This window comes from Myotis yumanensis, unplaced genomic scaffold (genome assembly GCF_028538775.1).
Source record: "Myotis yumanensis isolate MYYU_CA2020_CCGP unplaced genomic scaffold, mMyoYum1.0.hap1 SCAF_1, whole genome shotgun sequence".
In the NCBI taxonomy this organism is placed as follows: domain Eukaryota; kingdom Metazoa; phylum Chordata; class Mammalia; order Chiroptera; family Vespertilionidae; genus Myotis; species Myotis yumanensis.
The window spans coordinates 28,172,909-28,193,986 of NW_027223752.1; the positions used below are offsets into that span (position 1 = coordinate 28,172,909).

Here is a 21,078-nt window from a genome sequence, read left to right on the forward strand (position 1 = left end):
CTGCTTCCCTGACATTCTCTCTTTGCCCATATTTCTCCTCAAACTCAAGCCGGGGTGGCCGTCAACTCGATGAATTGCCCCGCTGCTAGACCCTCCATCTCCCCTCTCCTTGCTTTCTGAACACAGTCACAGGACATATTTCCCCCATTCGAATTTTCATATTTACCCTCTGTGACTTGAGCCAGGGACACATACATAGATAGCTCCGGCTCACCTAAAGAAGTCACCTCTGGAGCAAGGGAGCCTAAATAATTTAAACATCAAATATTTGTCGCACTTGGTAGTGTTATGTGAGAAAATGCCCCACAAGCATCGAACATGGTTCTTGACCTCACCTGCCCACCCGAGGTTTCTTTCACGGTCCCACTAGCTTTGAGGAGGGAGCATCTTAGGGCACTGGCCCCCGCCTACCCCCACCCCCACCCCACCGGCCACACAGGCTGGGATCATGGTGTAATCTATACACAGAATGAAGAGCACTTTTCAAGCGGGGGAAATCCGAATCCATTATAATGAAGGGTTCTCCTCCTCTCCCAACCCACGCACCACCTTCTGACTCTCTTGTCTAAATTCTAGCGGCGCCAAAAGGATCCCCCCTACCCTCACCCTCCAAGGAACTCCTAAAACTACAACCGAAAAGGTCAGTGTGGAGGTGGGAGCAGTCCGGTCGTGGACAGGAGCTGCTGCTGGGAAGTTGCCTCGGCTCGAGCGCGGTCCACCCGGCGTGGAGGAGGTCTGCGCAGGGCGGTTGAACACTCCCTGGAACCCCACATTCGCTATCCAGAGTCTTTATTTTAGGGGTGTACTGCATCTTGGGAGGAGGGGTACGAAAATGAAAGGATGGTGGAGTGAGCAGTGACTCTGGTAGTTTAGTCAGCTTCCGGGGGAAAAAAAGAGGAAGAAAAGCACGAAGTTGAGCAAGTGCGCGAGAACCCTGAGTTTTCATTTTATTATGATTTTTTAAGCATTCCGAGGGACCACTCTGCGGGCTCCCGCACCCAGATGCCTGGGCACCTGCCCGGAAGCGGAGGGACACGGAGCGCCAGAGGGGAGACCGGGCAGGGACCCGGGCAGGTGGTCCTGGGAGGGAAACTGCCGGTGGCCAGAGCCTGGCCCCGCGGAGCCCAGGGTCGGATGCTCGGGTCAGCCCCCCGCCGTTCAGGGGGATCAGTTCTCCACTTTCCCACTCTGCGCGCGCGCGTGGCACGCTGCCCAAGCCCGGGACCCGCGGTTCCTGCGAGTCCAGTTCCCTAGCCCCCCCGCCGCCACCTACACCCAGGCTGCTTGGACCCCCTTCCCCCCCACCCCCAGGTTCCCTCCAGGTGAGTGCACAGCCGCCCGGGGCACGGAAATCGCGTCCGTCTGTTCCGCCGGGCGCAGCCTCCTCCAAAGCCTGGAACCAACTTTGCCGGTGCCGCAGCGCCGGGCCGTGTCCCGACTCCTGGCTGGTGCGGGCTTCCCTCGCAGGGCGTGCGGGGCGCAGTGCGTCCCGGCCCGGCCGTGCCGTCCGCACCCCTGGGGAGCCTGGACTCCGGGCACCGCGCGGCGTGCGCGCCCTCGGGGCTCCCCACTCGGACCGCAGGGCGAGGCGGCGCTGCCCGCCCGCTGTGTCCAAACCCGCGCACCACCTACGATTTCGCTTCCTTGCCCACCATTTTTGACCCCCAGGATGGAAGTAACTGTTCACGCCAAAGGGAGGCTTTCTCAGACAGGACGAGACGTCTTTGCGACTGTCCCGCACCTGTTCTGGGCTTGCTCCTCCCCGTGCCACAGACGCTCAAATATTTTCTCTCCAGGAGAGGAAGAAAGAGCGAGTGAGAAACTGCTGCTCTAAAAGTCAGAGTGTGCAAAGGGGGTACGGGAAAAGTTAGGTGCAGGCCACCCCCAAGAAGGACACGCAGGAAGGGCGCGGCTTTCCCCCTCCGACACTCCCCAAGTGCACCGGGGTCCCGGCCACTTCAAGAACGCCGAGAAGAACTGCGACACCCGGGACGGAGACAGCCCCACCGGCAGCAGGACAGACCGACCGACCGACCGACCCACGGAGGAGCCGAGCACCTACTGGTTGTGGTAGCCGAGGGGGTCCGGGATGCAGAGTTCTGACACGTCCATCAGGCCCGGCTTGGCATTCCCAATGGGTGGAGAAAGACCGCGGGGAAATCACGCGGAAGAGCGAGTGAAGGGCACTGGCGAGGTGCGAGTCCGGCGGGCACCGGGAGCTGGAGGCGGCAGGGCGGGAGGAAGCGCAGCGGCGGGGCGAGGGGGGAGGCGGGAAGCGGTGCGCGCACAGCCCGGCGCGCCGGCTGCTGCACACACTCCGAGCGGGCAGAGGGGACAGGGCGCCGTGGAGGAGGCTCGGGCGCGGGAGACTTGGAGCCCACTAACCCTACTGTAGCTTTAAGGCTGGGAGACTGATGTATGGTTTGGCTCCCATTGGCTATCTCTCAGGGGCTGGACTTAAAGTGACAGAATCAAGCTGGGGTGGGGGGAGGGGGGAGCCAGAGAGACTTCAATGGACTCGGGCGCTCCAGCGAGTTCCCCACGTCCTGAGGAGCAGGAGGACCGGGCAGGGGAGCCTCAAAGCCTGCCCTCTCACCGTTACAGAAAAAACAGTTTTTGTCCAACTGGCTCGTGGGACTGGGGAGTTGAAAGATTTGCTGCCTGTATACCCTTCTACCGCCGTCCCATCTTTTTAACTGGCGGGTCTAGCGGACTCACCTCTCAGCCTTTTGGAATGGGTCTGTTTTCCAGATTAAAAATGAGTCACATGTCTCCACTCTCACACCAAGGAGAAGCAACCAGCGCCCTAGACATCTGCAGCCTCAAACCCTGTGTGTGGTGTGCAGAAGTGCAAAGGGTCAGGCCAGCAGGTGAGGAGCAGCGAGAGAGAGAGCAGAAGAGAAACAATTCCCTGCCCAGCGCCCCTCACCTGGGCCAGTTGGTTCTGAACCGCTTTCATATGGCTCCGTACCCAGGGCTTGCATCTATAAAATGCTCTCTAGATGCATAAAACGACGCTCTCTTCATTGGCAACTCTCAGAAATGTACCCAGGACACAGGCACAGGCAAATCAATTCCAGTCCGCTTAGGAAAATACAATAGTGGTTAACACAACCAATCTCCCTGCCACATCCACGTCGAGGCACACAGACAGACACTTCAACATGCACACCTGAATCCCCAGCTACGAACACACCTGCATTCCTGTCTGCTGCTCCCTCCATGAACCCGAACGTTATGGGCTGCCACTGAACCAAAAGCAAGCTGCGAGCCATGCCCCAATTCTTCTTCTGGGGCTTGTCATCTTTTGAGATGTGCCAGCCACAGGGATAATAATCAATTTGATGATTCAAATGAGTGTGGGGAGGGAGGTAGGCGTAGAATTATTTAAAAGGGGAAGAAAAGCCCTCAGGAGAGACCACCACCTTGTTCTCCTCGATTCTACAGAAGACAATGAGCAGTGGGGGGGTGGGGGAGACAATTTTATCATCAAAATAACGTCTAAATGGAGTGTAACTCCAGGCAGTGTTCAGGCACTTCAGGAATAAAAGCAGGAGGGTTGTGAGAAACCCCAGGAGGGGCCAGCCGCTGGGAGGGGCCGGGGACCGGGCAGCGAGGCTGCAGATGATTCTTGACTTGGATAAATGAAAGCGCGCAGGCTGGGACACAGCTGAGATCTTTCATAAGTGCTGAAGTGGAGGAACGCGGGATTCTCCGCGCAGGGGCTCGGGCAGGTATCTGGCGAGAGATGGATGAAGATGTCTGCTCTGTCAGCAGAGCCCCAGCAGCCCCGGGGCTTTTGTTTTTTTGTTTTAACTGCATAAGGACTTGGTGACTTGAGAGAAAGAAAGGGTGCAGAGACACTTTCCTTGAGCTTCTACGCAGCCACCCTATCTCGCCAAGACCTCAGTGCTGGTTTCTCTGCATCCTGTCTGGCTCCGGAAGTCCCTTCTCCAAGCAAGCAGCAGGCAGGGAGCGCTTTGTAAATGCATGTCCGAGGTGTCCTTGTCACCATTCAGAAAGAGGCCCCAGTCCTTCCCGTGGCCTACAAGGAAGGCCTCACACCACAGGCTCCTGCGTGTCCCTCGGCACCCCTCCTCGGCCCAGGCCACGCTCCCCTCGGTCCTTGCTTCTGCCACCTAGAACACCCCACCTTCCAGACCACACCAGAACCTTCTGCTAGTCACTTTGCTTTGGGTAGTTGACCAGTTTGCAATTACATATATGTATATTGGTATGAGCAATCACACACACACAACACACACACACACATACACACACACTAGATTGTAAGCTCTGTGAAGTCAAGGACCATGTCTGTTTTGGTTCACTGAGGAATCTCCTGGCACTTAGAAGTTGCTTGATAAAGTTTTTGATCATGAATTTGTAAACTGTAGCCATCTGGGGTGGGGTGCCAGAGCCTGCTGGCCCAGAAGGGGGTGAAGCCCTGGCAGGTTGCATGGGATCAGCTGACTCTGCTTTGTGAGGGTGCACTGTGTTTAACTGGAGACAGAACACTCAGTGGAGCATGAAAAGAAAACTTCACAGCAGCCATGGATGCAAAGCCACTGGCGGCAAATGAGGGACATGAGGAGGTCTGCGTTGGTTAGGAAGCTAGCCTGGCACCTGCACACAGCACTGTCTGTCTCGCCTCGCTCCTGGGCACTAGCTGATTGTCCTCCCCGGAAGGAGGTCCTTGAGACCCTGTCCTCAGACTGCCCCCCTCCGAGTGCCCATCCAGCCGCCTCGGCTGGGCTGCGGGCAGAGTTTTGTCTCCTTGGCCTCCCTGGCAAGCATGAGCCTGCAGACCCTGCTATAGGAGGGATGAGGGCCCTCAGCAGGGACACCCTGGGAATCCAATCCAGCCTGGCAGGCCCAGGCCACCATGGCCAGGTTACACAGTGTTCATGGGGCCAGCCCACTCTGTCTACAGCCAGCTTACAGGGGAACAGGACTTCTCCCCAGATCCAGGGTCCTTTTCCACTTAGCTGGAGAGGCAGTGGGGCGTGGGGGAGGGGGAGGGGAGTGCAGAGGACTCCTGGATCGGTGTGACCTTGCTAAAGTCATCTCTTCTCCAGAAAACCAAGATGGCACAGGGGGTGGAGTGGGACAGGCAGGGCTCTTGGATTCCTTCAAACCTGAAGTTCACTCAACCAATCAATCATCACTTCATACCTCCACTGCTCACCGAGAGCAGGGGCTATTGTAATCCACCTCTCACCAAAAGCTCTAGGCCACCCCTTCACTGTCCTATGTCCCAATACTGGCACCCCCAACTGGGCAAGCCAGCCAAAAGAAAATGAGACAAAAGGTATTAGACACAATAATTGCAGATCGTGTAAGGCAGCGGTTCTCAACCTGTGGGTTTCGACCCCGTTGGGGGTGGAATGATCCTTTCACAGGGGTCCCCTAAGACCATCGGAAAACACATATATAATTACATATTGTTTTTGTGATTAATCACTATGCTTTAATTATGTTCAATTTGTAACAATGAAAATACATCCTGCCTATCAGATATTTACATTACGATTCATAACAGTAGCAAAATTACAGTTATGAAGTAGCAACGAAAATAATTTTATGGTTGGGGGTCACCACAACATGAGGAACTGTATTAAAGGGTTGCGGCATTAGGAAGGTTGAGAACCACTGGTGTAAGGGGACTGCAGCTCATTTTGTTTTCGTGACAAACCCCCTTAAATAGATATGTGTTACGTTCACAGAACCTTACAGGTAAGAAGGCTCAGGGATCATTTAGAACCGTCATCAGAATTTATCATTAAGGAAGTTTGTGAATTTCGCTGTGTGGTGAAGCGACCTACCCAAGGTCACACAGTAAGTAACCAGCAAAGCATGCCATCTGTGGACTTTTACTTATCCAGCTCCTGAATCTTTGTACACAAGTCTCCTCACTTTCTCTCCTCTCTCCTCCCCCAAGTCAAAGCTCTTTCCTAGGGAATCTGAAGCCAAATCAGAGCAGTGCCACTGGCAACACACACCCAGGCTTCTGTGCCCACACCTTCCCCCGGTGGTTTCCTGGGGGGTGGTTCCTGGAGGCAGATGCTAGGAAAACATCCCCAGACGCAGTCCTGCCCACTCTGTTCCCCAAACCTGTGTTTCTCTGGGTACAACAACTTCCAACTGAATGGTGGGTTGTGAGACACAGGTCCACGCTACCCACCCCACTTTCCCATCCTGGTCTGGCTAAGTCCTTAGAATGGGCCATCCCCTTGCCTGCACCTGGATCTCAAGGGTCACCCGAGTGGCCTTGCTGGGATCCAAGCAGCGGACCTCAGCAAGCACCGCTTGCCACAGGAGGTGAAAATCCCACCGCTCTCAGAGTCTAGTCTTGGTGTGCATCTCCCGCCTCTTGAGGCAGCCTCCCTGACACCGGTCATTTCTGCACACACAAGGCAGCAGCAAGCAGGTCATCTTGGGTTCTTGAATCCCCTCCTTATGTGATGCCTAATAATAAGAAGCAGTTTTTTTCTCTTTTCAATCCAGACAGCTTAGTAGGAGCTGGTGGACTCAATGTGGGCCCCAGGAGCGCAGAGGACCTGACGGCTTCCCCCTTAAAAGGTAGGACCCACCGGGAAGTTTTGAAGACTCTACCGCATGTCCCCAAGTCCAGGGAAGGTGGACACTCGCTGACTTGTTACGCCATCCCGGACCCTCAACCTCACCCGTATTCCCTGAACCCAAGTGTCCAGTTGAGAATGATGCCTTGGAAACACCCAAGGTGCTCAGCCACTTCTTACCACCAGGAAGGAGAGGAGCCTCCGTGGAACCCACCGTCTGAATCACACTCCAAGCTTGTTTCTCTCCCGCCCCGGGGTCAGCGCTGGGGGAGGCGGGTCCATTGACAGTCCATGAGGATAAGGAGGGCCTGGCCTGAACAGCAAGCCTAACCCGCACATCCCCGGGCACAGTGCCGACCAGGCCGGGGCGCCATGGGCTCCCGCCTAGGGAGAACGCTGTTGGCCCCACACATCTGCGGTCCCCCTCACTCTTGTCTCGCCTACATGAATCGGGGTGCGGAGTTATATCCCCGAGTGGTGGTCAGCAGACTGGTAGCCCATTGGCTGGCACGCATCCCAAGGATCATAATTAACTGATAACACTAATACAATGTGAGTTTGTGCTCCCATAATAGTCTCCTGCTGACAGATAAATGCTGCGGAAGCAGGATGGCTTTTCCTGGCGCTGTAATGGGCCATTAATGGGGCAAGAAGGCTCATGTCCTATCAGCACTGCCACCATGACACCAAAGACAAAATATGAAGGGGGCACCGTCTTGAGTGGAGAAATGCTTGGGTTCCGCCCCACCATCACCGTCATCCCTTTCATTGTCTGAAAGCCCCACCAGCAGTCTTGGAATGAGTTCCAGACATTTCAAAGATCCGTTATGACTTTTTTTCTGAGTCTCAAAATCCTATTCTCATCAACATGGCTGAATAGTATATATCAAAGCTCTCTGTTTGCCAAAAAGACCCCTTCCTTCGGGCAGTGTGCAAGGGGGCCACTGCCGACCAGGCAGGTGGGTGTCAGGCACGCGACACCTGTCTCTCAATAGAAACAAAGACCTTTCTCCCTCCCAATCACCAGGAGGATGGAAGCACATTAAGACACGATGGCTTTGCCCCTGCCAGATTTGGGGGGGGAGGGGAGGGCGGGGGGGGGCAAGAAGAGAAGAAGTGTAAAGAGGGAGGAGGAAGTGGAAGGAGGGGAGGAGAAAGGAGCACTGTGCCTTGATAGTACCTGGTACCCAAGAGGCATCCAACAACTGGCTATTGACTAAATGAATAATCTGTCTGATTAAATATTTTCCATGAGAGTGGACTATGGTTTTCTTTCCTTATAACAAAGAAATGTGACCTTATTTTTATCCTGTGTCACATATAATTAATCTGTTATCCAATTTCTTATGACTTTTGCATCCACTGAAGAATAAAACAGAGTTGGTTTCGAGTGGCCATACAATTTGTTTCTCGGGTCTCATCATCAGGAAAAGGAAAACCTCTCTTTGATGGGAAAACAACTGTGAAAATCTCATGGTCAACACTGGCCACAGAATTAACGGTTTGCTTTGCAAACTCACAGATTAGGCCTCCATGTACATCTCTGTTCTCAAGGATAATTATCTCAGTGAACCCTCAAAATACATGAAACATTTGAAAAATGAATTCAAAGGGACAACACACGTGTAAGGTGTTGCTATTGAGTGGGAACAAAGGAACATGGTGGCAGAGTCTGTCTCCCTGGCATCAATGATGTGAGATTCAAAACTGGGAACATTCAGACGTGCCTTCATTTCCTAATGGCTCGATGAAGGTAGACCTTCTTATTTCATTCTTTTTCAGAATAAAATGCTTTTTGTTTGTTTTGCTCTCATAAAATGTTTTATGGAGAAGAAAAAAAAACAGCAAATGCTTTTAGGTGTTAGGAACAATCAAATGTGGTTTGTAAACTGTAAAGTGCTGCCCCTACATAAGACGTGATCAAGGTGATACCTTTTGACTGTGTTCCTCCAGGAGCAAACTGCTGGCCCAGTGCTACCTTCACAACGTATGTCCCAGCACAACCAGCCCCGCCGGGGAACTGCCCACGGCTCGGACGACGTGATTGGGAACCGTCAGTACCAATTCCAGATGCAGTCTGGGGCTCTGTCGCAGGGCCGTCCCTCACATCTTTATTCTTCACAATCAATTGGGAGCCTGAAGCTCAGGAAGATTCCTGACTTAGAAGGGTTTGCCTTTCCTAGAAGGATGAGACAAGGCAGGAAGGAAAACCACAGAACCCAAGAGAGCTTAGAAAAAATGGGGGGAAGGCAGTCAATGATACAAGATTTAATATGGATAAACACCGGTAATACACTTGTCAGCAATGACCCTAGAAGGAGCGGACGGTGGCAGAGCCGGTGGGAGAGCAGCGATGCAGAGAGACATCTGGGGTCAGAACAGATAGCACATTAAGCATGGGCCTCCAGCTCAATGGCATGATAAACACTGCTTTGGGGTAATTCTACAAAACCCAGCCGAGCAAGGAGCGGCAATAATTCCTCTTTACTCTCCCTTACAAAAGGCACAGATGGAATTTTATGCTCAGCCCCGGGGAGCTTGCTTCGAACGCAGACTGGAAGGGTGAGGAGGAGAGGTCTTGAAGAGGTGGAGACGGTGCCTGAGCCCCGCCAGGAGAGGGACAACGTGGAGCAAGGTGGGATGGGTTGTCTCTGCACACGGATGGGTAAATACTTGGGTCCCAGCACTGCGTCACACACACAGTAGGTGTCGTCTCAAGTTCCTGTGACTGCCTCCCTTTTCTGTCTCTTGTTCAGCACCCCATTCAGGCCAAGTCTCACCTCCACTTCCAGTGCATGGGTCTGGCTTACCGAGGGGCCAGATGATGTACCCCAGACGTGAAGGAGGGTAGCTCCTCAAACTCCTCCTTTTCGGCCCTCTGTGTACTGTTTTGCGGTGATTTTTTTTTTTTTTTAAAGAAACCTTCCAGAAAAGACACGCATGCCAAAGCCACCTGCAAGTGTCTTTGGGGCTGATGGGAAGTGGTGGCCAGCACCGCAGCATCTCATGTCAGACTGCTTGGCATCTGTCCTCACCTCAACCCCCGTTTTTCTCACCCTCGACTCCCTGGCCTTACACCTCCCAAATGAAGTGTCAGCATTTTCCACGCCTGCCTCAGCTCTCCGTTCTAGGGGACCAGGGCTAATGTACAGGGTGAATGAGCAAACAACGAAGGTACACTGACTTGCTCTCACTTGAAACTATTTTATTAGTTACTACCCCTTCCCTTGGTTAGGGGAGGCGAGCACAATGAGGACAGTGATTGATGGATTACTATGGTGGTCACTGCATGAGTCACAGACTTGCTGTTCTACAAAGGCCCACGTGGACCCCACCTTACCGCCCCCCCCCCCCCCCCCCCCCGCCACTCACCCATCCACTTGGATACTCTGATTCTTTCATTAAGAAGTTCAGCCCAATGGTGACATCTGACGCCAGCTGATGGGACCATCTGGCCCAGTATCCCTTCTCCACTCTTCTTTTTCCTTCACCCAACATACCCAGAAGGCCAAGTGCATATAACAGACTCTTGAACAACAAGGGTTTAAACTACTACAGATCCATTTATGCCTGGATTTTTCCCTCAATAAATACTGTGAATACATTTTTTCTTCCTTATGATTTTTCTTAATAACATTTTCTTTTCTCCAGCTTACTTTATTATAACAATATAGTATATAATACATATAACATACAAAATACATGCTAATCCACTATGTTATCGGTAAGGCTTCCTGTCAACAGTAGGCTATTAATGGTAAAGTTTTGGGAAGCCAAATGTTATATGTGGATTTCTGACTGCGAAGGGTTGTTCATGGGTCACCTGTACTGTACGCTCACTTTTCCCTGTTTTTTCCCCACACCCACACCCACCCAACAGTAACTCTAGGCTGCTTTTGGCCTTAAGACCCAGGAGAGTCCAGTGGCCTCAGGAGTAGAAGCCTATGGCCTCACACAGCAGACATCTAAGCAGCAAGTAGTTTCAGCTTTCTGGTCTACCATCCTTGGCACATTGGCTGTCACCGCCAGCTTGTCCCCGGTGATTAAAGGATGGCTCTCATGGCCTAGGCACCACTGCCTCCCCCAGCTGTGCCCAAATCCAGGAAGGGGTGTATGCAGATGTGCATTTATGTTGGGGGAAATGTTGCTCCTTATGACTCTAGTTTATCTTTTTTTTTTTTTATTTGATTTTAGTTGAGAGGAAATTCTTCCCCAGAATTTCCCCCTCCCCCTCCCAGCAGGCTTATCCTCACATCTTCTTGGCCAGAATCCAGTCACATACTCAATCCAAACCAATCACTGTCAAGGAGAATGGATCACCATGATTGGTTTAAAATATGTTTACTCCCCAAAGCTGGGGCCGAGGCTCCCTGTTCTTGAGCTCACCAATGTTCAATGGCAAACAAATTCGCTTCTGTTAGAGCGGAGGTGGGAACGGCTGTGGGTCAGCACCCCACAGTGTCTGCCACACCTGGTGGTGGGCCATTGTCAGGGCGGTGACTACAGGACACCATGGATGCCAGCAACAAGAGGGCCATTGTCTGCACAGACAAAAAACAACAACAAAACTTAAAGTCCCACTGTTTGTTGTCACCTTGTTACAGCAAGTCCAAACAATGTCGGCGATCAACTATCCTCCCTATGAAAATCTCTCATTGCTCTAAGTTCTACCCAACTGTTGCAGTTGCTGTTGAGTTTTAACAATATATATAAGCTTCAAATTAGCATGTTTGTATTACTTAAATTTGAATACAAATCGAATTCCACATGGAAGTAACAAAGTCAGACACACACACACTTAACTACATTAAGCCACACTTAGTGACACAGTATTTCATGAGTAAATTCCTAAGGGCCCAGGACCATTCAGGCTCATTTAAGACGCAATGTGTGTCTCTGTCCCTGGTACTATATATCCCTGCATTGAGATGGTGGGTTCAAAACCAGAGAGAGCTGCCAGGCTGGTGTTGCCCAATGTTTGACTGTCAACCCATGAATCAGGAGGTCATGGTTCCATTCCTGGTCAGGGCACATGCCCAGGTTGTGGGCTCGATCCCCAGCAGGGGGCATGCAGGAGGCAGCCAATGGATTTTGATGTTTCGCTCTCATTGAGATTTCTATCTCTCCCTCTTCCTTTCTCTCTCTCTAAAAAAATCAATAAAAACTTATTTTTAAAAAAATAAGAAAAAAGTAACAGTGAGAGCACAGTGACTCTAGAGACAGAGAAAGAACCTGACGTGCTTCAGTCATGCTCTTTTATGTGGCCCTTGGAGTGTCTATTTGCATTTAAATTTTAAAACTATGGCACAGGGTAGAACTGTGAGATGTGATATTATAAGTTCAAACATTAGTTCCTACATAAAAAATCCTATTGAACTTGAATATATTTTAGCATAGACATTTACTCTTCATTTTGAATTGTTTACGGTTTTTAAGTTAATCAACAAATCAGGAAAATAATTTTAATTATTTTCATCGTTAATTATGATCATTATTAATTATGGCACGATTATTACTAAGTATAATTTTGTTGTACAGAGGAGGGCAGATCCAGGTGTCAAATATTCAAGGTTTTCCCATCTTCCCTCCTCTTTCCCAGTTGTTCTTTTTATCTTCCCACCCCGAGCTGGGCTAGTGGTTCTCAAAACCAGAAAGGCGAGTGCCCATATTCCCCTAAGATATATTTTTAAAAATATTTTTTTATTGATTTTAGAGACAGGAAGGGAGAGGGAGAGAGAGAAACATTAATGATGAGAGAGAATCATCAATTGGCTGCCTCCTGAAGGCCCCCTACTGGGGATGGAGCCAGCACCCCTGACAGGGAATCGAACCGTGACCTCCTGGTTCATGGGTCGATGTTCAACCTCTGAGCCACACCAGCGGGCATCCCCTAAGATATTATTTTTATTATTTCTTTTTTTAAAAAATATATATTTTATTGATTTTTTTTACAGAGAGGAAGGGAGAGGGATAGAGAGCTAGAAACATCGATGAGAGAGAAACATCGATCAGCTGCCTCCTGCACACTCCCTATTGGGGATGTGCCCGCAACCAAGGTATATGCCCTTGACTGGAATTGAACCTGGGACCCTTCAGTCTGCAGACTGACGCTCTATCCACTGAGCCAAACTGGTTAGGGCTATTATTTCTTAAAGTATTATACATGTCTCCTCCCCGCCCCCCCTTGACATTCCCCCGGCCTCCCCCACCCCCCAGTGTCTTCTGTCCATTGGTTATTCTCATATGCATGCAGACAAGTCCTTCGGTTGATCTCCTACCCCACCCCCCAACCCTCCCCAGGCTTCCCACTGTAGTTTGACAGTCTGCTTAATGCTGCTCTGACTCTGTATCCATTTTTGTTCATCAGTCTATAATGGTCCTTATTATCCATAAATGAGTGAGTTCATGTGATATTTTTCTTAGCTTCCCAGGGGCCGTCTCAGTCTCACAGGGGCCATCTCAGCCTCACAGGGGCTGTCCCAGCCTCACCAGGGCCATCTCAGCCTCACCGGGGCCAATTCAACCTCACCGGGGCCTTCTCAACCTCACCGGGGCCGTTTCAGTCCCCTAAGATATTTTTAAGGGAACTCATCTCCAGACAGATTAGTAGTAACCAGTCTAAGCCTGAAAGTGTCCAAAAATCCCCTCAGCACCTTTATCATGTCTCCCTTTAATTGAATAATTCTACCCTTTTCCAAATGCCATCAATAAAGACAGAAACTCTATTTCTTATTCATAACATGGTTAATTCTCTGTTTTCATTTTCTCTTCTTTTTGCACTGTTCATTGGAGAACACTACCTCTAGTGTGACTCTTCAGACTCAATGACGAGGGTGGAGAAGGGTGGGGAGGACGTACCACTTCCTGAGCACCCACTCTGTGCTGGGCACCCACACTGCTCTGCCAGTTAGCCCTGGCACAGGGTAGTCAAGCCCAGCCTCCATCTGAGGTGGCTATGATCACCCTCATTTTATCTATTAAGAAGAAAATTGAAGCAGTGAGGGTAAGTGGCCCAAGGCCAGAAGACAACCTGAAACTTAACCCCACTTCTAGCTTGCCCCAAATCCCTGTCCATTCTACTAGGTCACGTTACTGGAGTCCACACCACACTACATCTTGTGACTAAGGACGAGGCTCTTGTGGGCTGGTGTGGGAACCTTACTTAGCATCACAGGGAGCTGGGAAAATAAGAGCTCAGGTACAAGCAGCCAATTTATAAGAGGACTTTAGGAACACAGCCCCTGGGAAGTCAGCAAGAACCAGACCTATCCCCACTGTCCATGCATTTAGCAAGACATGTTCATTCCTAATAGAGAATGAGGTGTGCTCACAGCACGAAAGGGAGAGAAAATGAGAAAAGGAGTATGACGTTGGGGAAGAAACTGACTGACTTCATGGAATGATGCCAAGGGGTAAATTTTAACTTTCTGTGACTTGGAGAAGGTGAAGGGCAACCGGAAGAAGAAGGAGGAGGTGATGAAAAGGAAGATGATCTACGCCAAGAAAAATGTCCCCATTAGGGCCAATTTGCTTGGTTGGAGCAGGTTCCAATGGGCTGCAATTCTGAGACCAGCTGGGTGTGCGTGAATGGTTTCTGTAAACACACCCAGGAAATTAGGAGGCCCCTCTGCAGATAGAGTGAATTTCTTAATAAAATAAGGAGGGCCCATTCCCTCATAGTCTTTCTCCTAGTTTGAAAGGCCACCACAAGACCAAATGCGTGTGTGTGTTTTTCCCCCTATTTCTTCCAACATCAACCAATGCACATTTCCCTTTGTTCCTTGGATCCTAACCTACCTACCCATTCAACTAAGGAGATTCACTTCCAAGCTTCAATATCAGAGGATGGGCTAGAAGAAGGGTCTCTACAGAGACTTAGTTCCTTAACACTCTTCAATGACAGCCAACCAGGTGGTCCACAGGAGACAGACTCTCTCACAATGATTTTTACCACAATGGGATTGCAAAAGCATAATTTTAAGGCAATGATTTCCAATTTTTTAAGAGTCTTCAGATAGAACTGCACCTAGAACCCTGGTATATAAAGCAGCAAAAAAGTAGCTCTCCTGGTTTAGACAAGTGGGTCCCACTCTCAGTCCTTCCCTCCCACCCCCAGGGAGGCCCCAAGCCACCTCTATAGAACCCTAGGTCCCCTGGGAACACACTTTGAAAATCAAAATGGTATCTCTAAAATCAATGTTCTCTAAATAGCATCGAATCAATCAACCAATAAAAATAAAATAAGCAGCATCGCTACTATAAATCAGACCCATGCCTAGAACAGCATCCCCTTTGGAGGCCAAGGGGCCATGCTAGAGGAGGCCATGGTTAAAAGGTAGTAACCTGCCCAAACATCATGCTTTTTGTATCACTGTCCTTTGCCTTTCAGAATGAGGCCAAGCCCATTTCTTAGTAGGTGGCTGGCCTTGCAGCATACTTATGAGCGAGGACCAAATTCATTATCAGGGATAGTGTAGCTTGGTGGTGCTCAACCAGCATCATGCTGTACAGGTAGATTTCAAACCAGGTATGAAGTCAGTTACTAGGAATGTTAATATTGGTAAAGTACCAACATTTGCAAGCACAATACTCTTCCTCATTTAGTACGTAATCATGTCACTTTCATTTACTTGCATGGGATTGCTTTCTTGTGTGGAGCATAAGGGGTGAAGATACAGCTACTGCTTTGTGAATTACATGCAACACCCTGGGTGCTGATGGGAGCGTGTCTCCAGGTAAATGTTTCCTGTTGTATGTATCCGGGGGAAGCAGTTGACAGGCGTGGGCTTGGGAGTCTGGCAGACTTCAGTTCAGATCCTCACTCTGCCCTTCATTAGCTATGACACGGGGATAGTATGTAACCCCCCATCCATGTTTTCTCAACTTTAAAAATGTTTTGTTGCAGGATAGTGTGTATAAAGCACTTGGCATAGTGCCTGGCACATGGTAGGTGGTCAACAGACACCAGTTCCGCTCCATCCTTCCCTAAATGGAGGTCCTGACCTCCACTCTAGCCTGCCTCTCACGGTGATCTTCTCCTCTATAGCATATCCATCATCTGTATTACACTCAGCTCCCCAGAGGAGAGAGCACCTGAGGCCTGTAGTCAGTGGCTGACTTTATTCACTGTGACAGCCCTATTCACAGGCTCCCCTCTCTGCCCCATCTCATTTCCAGATCCCTGAGGACCTGGAGCAGCATCTTCTCAGCTGTAATTGGAGCCTGGTTCCTCAGAGCCCCCACCCTCTGTCCACCGCACCATGAGTTCCTCAAACACACAGCCCAACTGTTGAATGCCTGGCCCACATGGTGAGTTGTAGACTCTCATTCAATATCAGGGTCAAGGCCACCACCAGGACCACCCATTAGAGATGCTCTTGAGTCCTCGTTGGGAGTCAAACGTGAAATCTTATGCCAACCCAACACCTCACTGGGATCTGCGTCCTTCAGTGGGCATTCAGAGAGCTGCATTCTTGCAGCCTCTGGGACTTATTCCCCCTTAGAAGTCCTTTCTTCTACACACCTGTTAATAACACCAGATGTTTCCCAGACAACCCTCAGAAGTGTATATATTAACTAGAGGCCTGGTGCACGAAATTCATGCACTTGGGGGAGGGTGTCCCTCAGCCTGGCCTGCACCCTCTTGCAATCCGGGAGCCCTGGGGATGTCCAACTGATGGCTTAGTGGGCTGAAGCTGTCAGTCAGACATCCTTAGCATTGCCACGGAGGCGGGAGAGGCTCCCACCACTGCCGCTGTGCTCGCCAGCCGTAAGCCCAGCTCTGGCTGAGCGGCACTCCCCCTGTGGGAGCACACTGACCACTAGGGGGCAGCTCCTGCGTTGAGTGTCTGCCCCCTGGTGGTCAGCGTGCATCATAGTGACTGGTCATCCCACCATTCAGTCATTTGCATATTAGCCTTTTATTATGTAGGATTACTCCCATCTCTTAATCTTGAGGGAAAAGTCATCAGTATGTAAAAATCCAAATGCTGGCCATTTCTCCTCCAAGGGACCTTTTGAAGGTAATGAAGGGACAGGGCTATTTAACTTCCCACAGCTGAACCTGCCTCATCCCCCTGCTGGGACAGAGAGGGAGCTGACTACCTTGAGGTCCCCCTCACACCCATCCGCCCATCTCAAGGGACCGCTCAATGCAGCCACCTTGAATGGGCCCAGGCAGAGAGGCATGTGAGCCCCTGGCCCCACTTCTGTGGCCACTGGGCAGCCAAGTCACCTGGGATGGGCTGGGACCATCTCCAATGCAGGATGGTCTGAGTGTAATGAAGACACGGGGATGGCTTCTCAAGTGGTCCTTCATGAGTCCATGACCAACAGTGTGAGAGAGCTCCGCCTCCAACATCTGTAGGAGGAACCAGGTGGCAGCACCTCCAAGGGGGAAGTCCTATGTGTGTAAGGAGAGTTGCCATCTCAAAGCCCTTCTTCAATGTTATCTCGTGAATCTTCTTAGTTCACAATCAGAGGCAGAGCAATACCTTCCACCTGGCAGGTGGGAAACAGTCAACCCACCCTCTGTGTGACACTCGTGGGCCCTTCTTGGTGGGGGGTTTGTGCGAAGAAAAGATACTGAAGATTAACAGCATGTTCTTGGAGTTCAGGATGGAGCAACCCAAAAAGTAGGCAGGTGCTTACAGATCTGAGACCAGGATCAGAGCAATACACAGTGCATCTTTATCACCTGTTCAGTCTTTTTAAACTCAACGCAGCTACTACAAAGAGCCCGTAATAAGGTGATCTGCAAAGCAGTCAATTTCAACTTGGTGGGGCACCCCACCTAATAGAATGACATATGCTAAAGAGAAAGGGAGACAGGCAGCCCGCTCCCCACATTTCCCCCTCTGCCCACAGGAAAGGCAGGAGGAGCTCATCTGATTGGTTAGTGCCTAGGCCAGGGGTGGGCAAACTTTTTGACTCGAGGGCCACAATGGGTTCTTAAACTGGACCGGAGAGCTGGAACAAAAGCATGGATGGAGTGTTTGTGTGAACTAATATAAATTCAAAGTAAACATCATTACATAAAAGGGTACGGTCTTTTTTTTTTTTTTAGTTTTATTCATTTCAAACGGGCTGGATCCAGCCCGCGGGCCGTAGTTTGCCCACGGCTGGCCTAGGACATTTTCTGGGCCACATTCTACTTAGTGGCAAGACCTTCCCAGGACTCTCTCTTGCCCACTTAACCTTCAGGGTTTCCAGCTTCTTCTTACAGACAAAGTCAGTTTGTTCCCGCTCTCCTTCTCTCTTCTCCCAGTTCCTCTGTCTGTAACCAAGCTGGTCAGGGTCTGCTCCAGAGAGCCCTGGGCCTTGGATCATGGGGCGGGAGGAGGGAGCAAGAGTGAAACCCAAGCACCTGCAGGAGGAAACCCAGTGGTACCAACAGGAGCCCTACCAAGGTCCGTGAATGTGTGGGTGGGCTGCACAGGATAGGACTGCCACCCTCACACACCAGGCTGGACACAGATCAGAGCAAGGGGACAGCGCAACAGGGATGCAGGCTGCGGGCACACGCTCCCACCCTGCCACTCACTGATCGTGAGGGAAGAAGAGCGGCCGCTGGGATGGGCAGTCCCAGCCAGAGGCCTCAGAGCACTGAGGCAGCACCCTCAGGGACTAAAACTAGACCCCTGGCCACCAGACTTTAGATACTTATTTTCCTTTTCTATTATATCCTGCAGAAAAGTCAGGATTAAAAAACAGTGGTGCCTGTGACGCTGCTCTGTGGAACCCACTTTGAAAACCATTGGGGGCCTTGGGGGCTTTCGTGAACTGCATTTCCTTCACTCCCAGAGGTCCCTGAAGACAAGGCCCATGTTGCCTTGCTTTCTGGACCTCTCCCCACACTCTGTTTTCTCCCTCTTCCTTCTCAGGCCTGCCTTCCCCAAGCATCTCTCCCTGCCATCTCTTCCCTGGTTTGTCTATGGCATCTCTCCTCCACCGGCCACTTCTGCAGGTGGGTCCCAGGGCAGGTGATGCGTGCCCATCGCCTCTGCCTGGGCAGGGCCTCAGGCTCTGGGCCTGCGCTTCCATCCTGCTCCTCCCTGTGTAAGACACAGGGCTTTGGGCGGCGACTTAACTCTCTGGGCCATGGGGATAATGGTGGTAGTGACCTCAGAGGAGGGCTCTGAACGGCGACAAGGGTATAATAAAGCTTTGGCACAGTGCCTGGCCCGGAATTATTGCTCAATAGATGTTTACTGGTTTTTCACCCCTAAAATGTCACTCACTTGTGTTTAAAGATACAATGCCAAGAGTTTTAATTTGTACATTCCGCATCCTTGAATGATTTTGTCTCTGTGTCCCTCTCACACCAGACCTGTTTTGGTTTTGCAAAAGGAAGAATATGCCTCAATATTCATCAGCAATGGTCCTCCCCTACCGTCATGCTTGGAATTCCAGAGGGTTATTTTAGGGCAATGGTTCTCAAAGTGGGTTCCACAGACCAGCAGCACAGGCATCACCCTGGAACTTGTTAGAAATGCTGAGTTTAGCCCTGGCCAGTGTGGCTCAGTTGGTTGGGCATTGTCAGTGCACTGAAAGATTGCCTGTTTAATTCCTGGTCAGGACACATACCCAGGTTTCGGCTTGATCCCCGGTGGGGGTGGGGGGGTTGTGCAGGAGGCAGCCAACCAATGTTCCGCTCTCACATAGATGTTTCTCTCCCTTCCCCTCTCTCTCAAAATCAATAAGCTATTCTTTAAAAAGAAGAAGAAATGCTGAGTCTCGGGCCCCCCGCTAGCCCTGGGTGGGGATCAGCAATCTGTGCTGTAGTAAGCAGTCAAGGCGCCCAGAATATTTGGATGCACCTCAGGCTTGGAAACCGAATTTAAGGGTTTCACACACAGTAAGTGGTATAATTTCTTAAGTCTACCTTCTTGCAGCCCAGGTCTTCAACTTCAAACAATCCCAGAGCAAAGAACTTTTTAAAATAGTCATTACTAATCTTTCATAAGAGAACATTTTAGGAAAAATAATCCCTCACTAATGGCGCGGTCTGCACTTCACCAAGCATCTAATTAAACATGCCCTTTCACTTTCAATATCTTCCTTTTCTTTTTCAAGTTTTCATGGAAGTAAGAGACATATAGGAACAGCTAAGTGGACAGTTCCCTGGATATTCACAGAATAAACGCAGTTATGTACCCAGCACCCAGACTAAGACATGGAACTTGGTCCCCCTTTCAATCACTATTCTTGCCCCCATTCATTTCTTATTTTTTAAAATTGTGGGAATATTTTAAACGAGGAAAATTATTTTTAAAAAGGAAAGTTGCCACCCTAATCACTTACACCAAAATTATTTCAGCTTTGCTCATTCCCTTCTGCACACCTATTGTATGTAGTTTTGTACGTTCTGTAGTTATAATGTAGGCATGTTCCTTGCTATTGCATACTCCTCCGAAGCATCAGTTAAAATGACCCCACTTCATACCATCACATCAACGTGTCCATCAACTTCACCAGGCCCCATACTGAGGCTGCTTCTAACTTTCACTTCTGCAATGAACTTCGTTGGACCTCATGCTTCCTTCTTTTCCAGAATGATTCCCGTAGAATCAGCTCTCAGAAGTGAAATTACTATCAAAGGCCCTGGCATTTTAGTGGGGCTCTTTATTATTTGTACTGTTTTTTTAAACGCAAACCCCATCTCATTTGGGTAATACTTTGTGCACTTCTGAGCTCCTCCCAGCACCTTAGAATTCTGAACATAGACTCTTCTGTCCCACCCTCCTTCGAACTCAGGAAAACGCTTTTGGTAACATTGGGTGGGAGTAGAGAATGCTGATGACTGACCCTCACCCCTGACCCCATTAGGAAGGCAGCAGCTTGACCCCAATAGCAGGCAGGAGCCTGGACAGCCCTCCCCCCAGGTGGGGGTGGTTCCAGGAGAGCGGAAACCTTTCCTAGGGTCCCCACAGGAAGCTCCCTGTGGCATCAAAGGCCCAGCAAGGGACAGTGGGTGCCGTGCAGTAAGAGAGCGTAAGGTTGGACAAGAAAGTAAGATTGGGTTAAACCCACAGAAAGAGTCCAGCCTCCCTGAGCAATCATGGGGCCGGGAGCTGATGGAGCCCGACAGGAGTGATTACTGACTCATGTGCTGCTCATTCCCGTTCCCAGGGACTTCCTCTTCTCCTTGAAAGTTGGGCAGCACCAAGAGGGGAGGATGAGTCTGGAGGGAGCTCAGAGCTGGGAGGCCTGAGTAGAGAGTTCTCCCTTCCCTGGGCATGTGAGGTGGGCAGGCCCACTCAGCCATGGGCCAGAAAGGCAGGCTGGGACTAGAGCAAATCAGGGTGTGGGGTTCGAATTAAAATGTTTGCTCTGTCATCCTGGAGACAGCGTGACAATAGATAGCACAGGTTCCAGAGCTAAATTCTCTGTATCCTTAGGTGTAAAATGTGGGAAATATAGTACCTAGCGCATAGGGTTATTGTGAGGATTAAATGAGTTAATATGAGAAAACACCCAGGCACACCCAATAAACCTA

At 50.4% G+C, this 21,078-nt stretch overlaps 1 protein-coding gene across 3 annotated transcripts in view; it reads right to left on the reverse strand.

Moving 5' to 3' along the window:
* The window catches only part of ESRRB (estrogen related receptor beta), a 163,596-nt gene that overhangs the window by 101,655 nt on the left and 40,863 nt on the right, over positions 1 to 21,078 (reverse strand). For 2 of the 3 annotated variants that reach the window (XM_070403526.1, XM_070403515.1), the window contains exon 1: positions 2,063 to 2,154. The exons of the other annotated variant lie outside the window; for it this stretch is intronic. In XM_070403526.1, the coding sequence (XP_070259627.1) occupies positions 2,063 to 2,112 (50 nt within the window). In that variant the 5' untranslated portion in view covers positions 2,113 to 2,154. Of the gene's footprint in view, positions 1 to 2,062; positions 2,155 to 21,078 lie in introns of those variants that run through there. 3 annotated transcript variants of the gene reach the window in all.